Here is a 9,703-nt window from a genome sequence, read left to right as displayed (position 1 = left end):
TCTCTAACTCACAGGATGCCTAGGCACTCTTGGATGATGATGATCAATGGCGATGAGGAGAAGTAATCCTAGGCCAAGAAAGCTCTCCTCTTGGATTGCTGGACTTGTTCATCTGAAATGCATTATAATGCAGACAAATGCAAAACTGAAACAAGAAAGGCATCCTACCTCTGTTAATAAACAGCTCTCTTGTGGAAAGAAGGAGATCAGAAAATTATTCAGGGAGTCACAGCAGGCAAGCAATCTAACGTGAGTTCCCAGTGAGATAATGACTCAAAAAAGTTTATATGATCCTTTAATGTATGAGACCTAGAGTAATGAATGTGACTTGAGGAATGACTATGTATCTCTCTATCGCACTGTTGAGAACAGCATAATTGGAATATTCTGTGCATTTCTGATGTCCACTCTTCAAAGGGTGTTAGAAATTGACAAAATGGCCACAAAGGACATCAATGGAATAGGCCTTCAGAGAAAAAACATGTTCAGAGTGTTAGTTTTCAAGCTCTGCCTGTAAGCTAAAATCTGTTTCACTTATTAAAAGATGAGTTACTACTGACAGGCATAATTCCTGTGTTCTTAAATTAGTAGGGAAAGGTGTATCAGGAGCCTAGAAGTTATAAGCTGAATCTGGAAAGTAGTATTGCAGTGTTAATTTTATACAGTAAGAGTGATAAAATCCTGGATAAACAGACAGTGAGGTGGTGGGCTTTTACCTCTGGGACTGAGTTTTCAAATCAAAATGGTTTCCTGCAGAGGCATAGAGATGGGCAGAAGTTGCACTTCAGTCAACAAAAGCTCAGTGTTTAACAGTGCCTTTAGGAAGTCCAACACAGGGAGCTGGTGGTTCCAGCCAGCCTTAAAGTCTCTGAATCAGACTAGCCAAGGATGTTGTCTGGCTGCAGCTGAGATAGATTAAGATGTTAGTACTTCTCACTGTACTTCAGGCTATCAATGACTGCAAGTACACTAGATGTACCAACATAACTGCCGGGTCACTCCCTAACCCAGTTTTGTTGAAAAGATCTAGGTTAGCAAAATCCTGTCTTTAAAGAGGGGAAGCTAACCTGATTATTTTGACAAAACTGAAGATGTAGTCTATCTTGTCTGCCAGCAGAACAGAATGCCAAATGATTTTCCTGCTAGCATTTTAGAAACCTGGTGAATTGTGATTGAAGCAAAGAATGTAGCTAAAGAACTGCAGAAGTTATTTGAAGATTATAAATATTTGAGATACAGATTTTAGATTTTAGGGTGAACCTATAAATCATTTATGCATCTGTCAAACTCATGTATGAAGAATGGTAAAAAGGAAATAAATTTTCTAATACCACAACATGAACCTGATTTAATGAGAAATTATATCACTGATTCACCAGAAGGATGGTATTTTAAAATATCTAACTTGGGTGAAATATGTCTGAATTAAAATCTATGGAAGGATGTATAGATTTTAAAAGCCCTCACACTGCTTTTCAGATAAAATGCATGCTTACTTATAAGCTTATTTAAATGTAAATTTTTTATTAGTAGCATATCCCATGGTATTACTCACAAATGTATTTGTGAACCTGTCAGTCTCAGTCAATCGGCTGCAACAACGTATGTGTTTATACAGAAATGTCAACTTAAGAATTGGTGTAATGGATACACAGTGTCCTATTGCCATAGTAGTGCTAGAATGTGTCTTATTCTTTATGCCACAACCTTGTTAAAGAGCTTAATTTACCAGCTTTTTGCCTGTTATTCATCTCTTGTTCTGTATCAGCAATGTATTCCTCAAGGCAAATAAATGTAATAAGCTCAGTAATTCAAAGGTATTTCTACACTAGTATTTTATAACACAATTCCCTTATTCATGTGTCATTAGGAGGAGTACAGATCAATTTCAGATAGCATTTTAAAGATTAATTTAAAACCAAAGATTGCTACAAGCCCTCTCCCTCCTACCCCTAGTTCTTCTGCTCTCAAGGTTTAGGGTTTTACCTCCCTGGGGGAGCAGTTCCACATGGTGGCTGAGTGGAATAATGGCTTGCAGCCATGGTCCTGCTCCTTCCCCTTTCTCCTCCCACTCCTGGAAGGGAGGTCAGGCCACTCCTTTCCACCTGCTCCGGCACTGGTCTCATCCCTAGCTGAATGAGTTCAGTTCAGTGAACTGCAGAAAATTGCATGTTTTTTCTTGATGGGCTAGACTTTTTGCTGATTCAGCCAAGCAAAATTCTGCCATATCACATGTGTTACAGCTTGTCAGGTTGGGCAGAAACTTCAAAAGCATCACGGGGGAAAGTGAAGCAAGGAGAGCACATCTCAAGGCTACCTTTCTTGTAATGACTGTTACAAAAATTCTGCCAGCTTAATAAAAGGATTTGGCTTACCCAGGAGTCACGTGAGTGCCAGAGCTGGCACAAGGAAAGCAAGTGCGCCTGTGGGAGTCACTCTTTCAGCTCCAATGAGCTCCTAGATTGGCTCGGCTGGTCTTATGGCACTGCACCCCTAAGATGCCACACTGGCAGATGTTTGGGAGCTGTATGAACTCACTTTGGACAAAAAAAAAAAATTACTTATATTTAAACACTGAAATGGCCAACCCCCAATAGCATACCTAAATGGTTTTAGATTGCTGGGACCCACAGCTCCTTACAGAGCCCAAAGATCAATCTTTTTTTAATGAGGAGCTGAGTGCCTTTAACTGGAAAAAGTTGATAGTGTTGCTTCTCTTCCCCTCATTTTGCCTCCTCCAAAACATAGTTTCATTAGCTAAGGTGAATTAGCATGTGGGTGCAACAAAAAAAGGTCAGGGATATGTGAAGGCCTCCTTAAATTGGCTATCTGCCAGTGGAAATATGACAGTGAAGTGCATGGTCCAACAACAGTAAATTCAAATTCAGGATTCCTACTTCTGTATCCAAAATGCCATGGCTCAGGTAGCATCAATCAGGTTCTTAATACGATCCTCCCAAGGAATCCATTGCCCATCAAGAAAGGAGACAACAGTGCCATCAGGGATACATGGTACAGCATATAGGTAGAACATCACTCATGGTGATACTTTTCCTTTAATCCCCACTTATTTTCAAGTAAACACTCCAGTAAAACAGGGGAACTGTGAATGGTGGTCAGTCTAACAAATGGACAGTCACAATGAGAAATACACGAAAAACAGCAATATACTTAAATTCCAAAACCTTGTTTTAATGGAGTATCTCTTATACAAAAGACATCTTGCTAATCATATCCTTGTAACATATTCCACACTCAACCCTTTTTTTCCAGAGAAAAAGTTAACTTCTCTTGTGCTAATCACCAAACTGAGTCTCAGTTTTTCATCTGATCTTAAGATCAAATTTTATTTTTCAGCACTTATACTGGAAGGAATAGTAGGTATTTAGAGGATATCAGGATCCAATTCCCCATTGGAAAAAAACTCTCTCTCAAGCTAATGATGCACTAAAGCACTGACAGCATAAAAACAAATGCTTGTTTGGTCTTGTTCTGAAACTGAAGTCTTGCCCTCTGGCCAAGAACCAAATGTGCTACCAGATGAGTGATACAGAGACACTGAAGAGCAACATGGAACAGTAAGACTGCCAAGACTGCACTATGTCACCCTCACATCCAAGGCTTTTGTCTGAGTTTAAAAAAAAACAACCCCCCCCCAAACAAAAACAACCAAAAAAGTCACGAATAAGTACTCCTTTGTCTGGAGGCATATAAATCTATACATGACTGTACCATAAGGAGCTTGGTAACACTCATGTAACATTAGACCTTTTAGCAGAAATCTGACACATCCAGTTTTTGCTGAAAGTGTTTGTGTGCATTTTCCATCACAAAAATTACCTGTCTGTGAGGGATTTTTTTTTTTCTTTTTGGTTTTAAATAGAAAGCTTTGTTGCCTTTAATTTAGCTTGACTGCTATGGTCAGGCAGAACTCAGACTTGAAAATAAAGACTGTTCAAATTGCTAAACTTCAATGTGAAAAACACTAATAAGTATTTCTAGGACATTCTTCATGTTTTAGCTGGGAAAGGGATGATCTACCCTGAAAAAAATGCCATGTACATTAGGATACACTAAGATATATGAAGAGTTAGAAAGAGAGAAATGAGTGGTTACATGCACTCATGAGAAAAGGAGGTACACTTATAACTACAGTGATGTAATTTCTGGCACTGCATAGTAAATCAAGTTTCAGTTTCAGTATGGGATACCCACGTTGACATAGTTATCAAAGACAAAGCCCTTCTGTGTAAGTTGGTTTAGAAAATAAACTGTGTCAGCAAAATCAGTATAGGACAGTAGAACTGCATCTACATTTGAGATCTGGTTGAAAGAAAAATGCCTTGAAAAATTAAACACCTGCAACCAATATAGCTACATCAGGAAAAATTTCTATTGTAGACCTGGTATAAAAGCTAAATATCGCCTGTGTCTATGGCCCTGTGTAAGCAGCATCCTCCCATAAGAAGCAGAATGTTCCCACAATCGGAGTCCAAGGTCGAAACTGCAAGGGCAATGATCCGAGTCTTGACTGTACGCTTTCCCATAGATACCTTCCAAGTCACAAACTCATAAAAACCACAGTTAGATTCCACAGTCAGTCTAGTAATATGTACCTCATGGGAGAAGTGCTAGTCAAACCAACTAAAAGCTTAGGGATACTCATTTTCTAAAACTTGGCAAGATTTATCTCTGAAGTTAGTGGAATCCCCCCCCCCAAAAAAACCCCCAAAACAAAACCCACCAGCAAACCCACAAAAAAACTAAGAAGAAGGAAGAAGACTAAAAAGGTAAGAAGAAACCCTCTAAAATCCCAACGTAACAATGTTCAGAAAACACTGATGAATACAACAGGGAACAACAGAGAATGGCAAGGAAATGTTCTAGAGAAGTAAATGAGTGTTTTCCCATTACCAGCGATACCTTTCAAATGAAAAATTTGGTAACACTTGATATTATTAAATTTCTTTTGGAATTCTAAGCTTTTTTTTTTCTTAAAGGATGTTCGGTGAAGTGTCATTGCTACTCCAGGGACCCAACTGACCTGTCTGCAAACTGTAGACATCACTTCACTGATGCAGTATAACAGTTCTCCCCTACTGCAAAGCCAATAAAGGGCTTTATCATATTTGGGTCTGTGGAAAAAGGCATTTCATAGGTAAAACCTGCATTTGGAAAACAAGGTTTACTTGAGGCAGATAACTCACCAGTGCTTTATATAAAAGTGCCTTTTGTGCTGTTTGTAAAGAATAGCCCTTCTGAGTCCAATTGTGAAGAAATACTTGGAGATAAAGGACTATATACCTATGTAAGCTGATAGGGTGGGACTGACTTCACAGGGAAAAGAAATTGCTGAGATTCAGCCTGAAGTCATTCTGTTTCTAAGAAATCCAAAGCACTCAATGATATTTGCTTAAAAAACATGCATACTTTTATTGAAAGAAAATGTGGCTTTCCAGGGGTCATTTAGACATCCCTTGGTAGCAAATAGTGATGGAGCAGGTACAGAAGGTTGCTTGCAACTGGCTGCTTTCTCTAAATCTGTGCCAAAGTTCTTCCAGATCACATGAAGTGTAAAATGTTTCTGTTTTAACCCGCATGCAGCACACAGAAGTAACTCTTTACTTTCTGTAGCCATTAAGTACTCTTCTCTGCTGCACCTACTTTTAGTTAGGCCAATTGAGAAAGTAAATGTGCTTATTTTTCATTCAAGAGTAAAATCACATTTGGACAATCACTATTCCCGTATCCCTCCGGTGTAAACATCAAGCCTGAAAGGATTATTTCCTTGCTTTGGAGTACATATCCCACTCGGAGAAGATGGGTCTCAGAAAAGTAGGTATCTGAGTCTAGAAGGAAAGATTCACTTCAGGACAAGCGGAGCCTGAAAGGAAAATCAAAATTTTTTAAACCAATGGATGGAACAACGTAAGATCAGAAAGATGAGCCATGCATTGCAAAGCAGAGGAAGGGAATTATTCACAGGGGATGGTTTCATGGGGGACCCACATAGAGGCTGCAGAGGCACAAGCCCCACGACACCCTGACGGAGCCTTGCTTGCCCCCCAAACTCACAGAGCCACCCTGGTTTGGGCAGGAACATGTCTGCTTCTCCCTCCCCACACAGCAGCACTAAGGTGTTAATTAGGCGCACGGGGCAGCACTCCTTAGGACAGGCACATGTAAAAGCCCTTGGCATCATTAGCGGCATCTCCTCTTTCCCCTCCAGCGGGAATTACATTCCTCGGGCCAATTCCGCCCTCCCTCCCCTCAATACACCTTCTCCTTCTCCCGCCTCAGACCGCTCGGCAGCACGCCGGCCGCCATTTTGCGACGAGGCCCCGCGGGGCTCTCAGGGGGCGAGGGCGGAGGGCAAGAGGGGAAGGCGGCGTGAGCCGCCTTCCTCATCCCACCCTGCCCTGCTCAAAAAAGCTCGGGATAACAGAAAACCGGCCGGAGGGGGAGAGAAGGGGCGAGAAGGAAGGGGGGAGAAGTAAGGGGGAGAGACGGGGCGAGAAGGAGAGGGGGAGAGAGGGCCGGGCGAGGAGGGGGGCGTTTGGCCGCTCAGCGCGCCGCAGACGATAGACGGGGGCGGCCGGCTCGCCGGCTCCCTCTAGGCATCGCTGTCTCAGGAAAGGAGGAGGGTTTTCTTTTTTTTTTTTTCTCTATTCCCCCCCCCCTTTTCCAGCCAGTAAAGAGTGTCTGCCCCTTTGAACCGCTGGTACAGCCCCTGCGGCTGCACACACACACACACACACACACACACGCACGCACAGCCGCCGGCTATAAATTAGTTACGAGCCGGGCAGAGGGCGAGCAGTGCGCGTCTCCCAGCGGGCCGAGGCGGCGGGGACCGCTGCCGCCCCTCCGAGCCGACCGACCGGCCGCGGCTTCCACCCCGGGGTGCCATGGCGTGCGTGGAGCGCTGCCGGTGCTGCGCGGGGAGCAGGCGGCACAGCAGCATCCTCTACAACATCCTGAGGAGCGAGGAGCGGGCGGCCTGGCCGGCGTGGCAGGGGCCGAGGCGGGGGCAGGCGGCCGGCGGCTGCCCCTGCGGGTCGCGGCGGCGGGTGGCCCTGAAGAGCCCGCAGGTGGCGTGCAAGGCGGCCTCGGCCGTGCTGGTGAAGACTCTGCGCTTCGTCCAGAACGTGCCCTGCTTCCAAGAGCTGCCCCTGGACGAGCAGCTCCTGCTGGTCCGCAGCTGCTGGGCGCCCCTGCTGGTGCTGGGGCTGGCGCAGGAGCGGGTGCACTTCGAGACGGTGGAGAGCGCCGAGCCCAGCATGCTGCAGCGGATCCTCACCACCCGGCGGCAGGGCGAGCAGACCCCGCCGAGGGGACCGGCGCCGGGCCGGCCTCACCACGGCCCCGGCGGCCCCCACCTGCCCTCGGCCGGCGAGATTCAGGCTATCAAGGGCTTCCTGGCCAAGTGCTGGAGCCTGGATATCAGCACCAAAGAGTACGCTTACCTCAAGGGGACGGTGCTCTTCAACCCGGGTGAGTGACCGGGCGGGGCGGGGGTCTCTCTCTCACGGGCGGCGAGCGGGCTGACGGGGAGAGCCCGCCCGTATCCCCAGCGAAACGCGGCGGACCCGCGGCTTTTCCTCAGGGGGAAAGAGGTGGCGGAGGAGGGGGACGCGGAGGAAGGTTTCACCCGCTGTGCCTTCTTCAGGGCCGGCAGCGAGCCGTTAGCGGCCGCCCCCCCCCGCCGCCTGCCGTTACCGCCTGGAGGGCGTCCGGCTGCGGCTAGGTCGGGGGTCCCGGCGCCTTCCGCAGAGGTTTTCGGCGAACGAAACAAACCCCAGGCAGTCGCGTAGGGAAAGTTAGGAGTCAGGAGCGGTTCCCGGCTCGTTTCCCAGCGGGGCGCCTGGCGGCGTCTCCTCAGAGGCCGGGGGGGGGGGGCGGACACGGTGACCGTCTGTGGCGGGTCTCAGCGTGCTGTGCCCGGGAGGTCTGCCCGCCGTGGAAAGCGAGCAAGGCAGGGCTCCGGGAACAAAGTGCTGTTTGTAGCATTTATGATGGGTTTTTTTGGTTTTAGCCATCGACTCTCTTTGTGGAGATTTCCACAGGTGCAGCTCTGCCAAGGGATTGATGGCCGTGTCGGTGACCTGCCTGAAAGGTAGCCGGCGGGTTAGATACGGCAATTCCGAAATGTGCCGCTACCGCGTGGAAGTGGGACGTGGCTCTTCATGTGCTCCCACTGTCAAACTGGTGGTTAGACTGAAAAGGGGAAATCCTGCGCGCTCTGTCCTTCCGTACCCTTACTGTGGTTGACCAGGAAACTTTCTGTGGTACACTGGAGTTAATGCTGCCTGCCACCTGTAATCTGGAGCTGCTCAGAAACAGCTGCCAAAAGATGCCTCAAATGTGAATGATGCATTTTGTAGGAGTGAACAAGTTAACGAGTTATTTTTATTGTCTTCCCCGCTGTTTACAGATCGCATATGTCACTCTACAGGTGTCTCGGAGAACATTCTTCAATCAAAGTTTTTGTTTTATCAGCTAATCTATTTAACACTTAAGTGAATGTTGGCAAACATTGTATTTCAAGTTTGTGTAGTGGAGTATTATTGAACGTCCAGAACACCAACATGATAAGATTTTGAAGTGCCCTGTAGAACTTGGCGTGTTGATTCAACGTACAAGAAGTCCTCTAGCCATTTCATTTGTTTCATTCCTTGAGTGATAAATACTATCTGTAAGCTGTTAGTAGTTGTTCTGTAAGAAGACTGTTATTTTGTAGACAAAACCTAAGTAAGCAAAATAATTTATTTTTCTTTTCAGATCTACCTGGACTGCAGTGTACACAGTACATTGAAGGACTGCAGAGGGAAGCACAACAAGCTCTAAATGAACATGTCAGACTCATTCACAGAGGTGATGAAGCCAGATTTGCCAAGCTGAATGTTGTTCTATCCTTGTTAAGATCTATTAATGCTAATGTGATTGCCGAACTATTCTTTAGGCCCATCATTGGAGCAGTGAACATGGATGACATGCTTTTGGAAATGCTTTGTGCAAAATTATAAAGGCATGTAAAATAATGAAAATAAATCCAATGCAAAGGAAGCCCTAGAGCAGAATAGTGTAAAGTACTGTAAATAAACTAACTTATTGTTTTTACATAGATAGTATTTTTGTATTCCATAATAAAATATTGTTTGAGTTCTGAAATTAATTTTTATTTAACACAGTGGTTTTGGAATAAGATAACAGTCATCAAAGCAAGCTTTACGGTTGTGGAGAATGCTCACATCCAAAGTCAACTGGCTGTTCTTTTACCGTGTCTCTGAATAAAGATCACGCTTACGATATTGTACTTTCAAGGTGAGTAATCGCTGCTTTTTCAAAATAAGCAGCAGTCTAGGTTTACATTTTAAACATAGTTGGCATACAGAAGGGGGAAAGAACAAGCCATTTACTTCACGTATTTCAGTAATATTAAAATAGGGTACCATAGTCAGTTCTGCTCATAGTTCGGATACTGGCTCTGTCAAAGGCTTACTGCAGTCAGTGAACTACTTCTATTGACTTTAACAGAGTTGAAGTCTATAAAGAACATTAAAATATTCACCTAAGGCTTTCTTCTGCATGGGGAAAATGTGTTAGGAATATTTTGAGACTTAAAGTAGCTTGGCCGAGTTGTAACACTGGGAGTAAAACATTCCATTCCGCACACATTGGGCTCCAGGAGAGGACAGTAACT

At 45.1% G+C, this 9,703-nt stretch overlaps 1 protein-coding gene across 1 annotated transcript; it reads left to right on the top strand.

The window, feature by feature from the left end:
• Positions 1–6,538: 6,538 nt before the first annotated feature.
• NR0B1 (nuclear receptor subfamily 0 group B member 1) lies at positions 6,539–9,175 on the top strand. The gene is made up of 2 exons (XM_069784875.1): positions 6,539–7,494; positions 8,782–9,175. Exons 1-2 carry the CDS (start codon positions 6,909–6,911, stop codon positions 9,024–9,026), a joined length of 831 nt encoding a protein of 276 aa, XP_069640976.1. The 5' UTR covers positions 6,539–6,908; the 3' UTR covers positions 9,027–9,175.
• Positions 9,176–9,703: the final 528 nt, after the last annotated feature.

Source organism: Haliaeetus albicilla, chromosome 6 (genome assembly GCF_947461875.1).
Source record: "Haliaeetus albicilla chromosome 6, bHalAlb1.1, whole genome shotgun sequence".
Classification (NCBI taxonomy): Eukaryota; Metazoa; Chordata; class Aves; order Accipitriformes; family Accipitridae; genus Haliaeetus; species Haliaeetus albicilla.
Note: the sequence above shows the minus strand (reverse complement) of the source record. Positions and strands in the feature narration are given on the sequence as shown.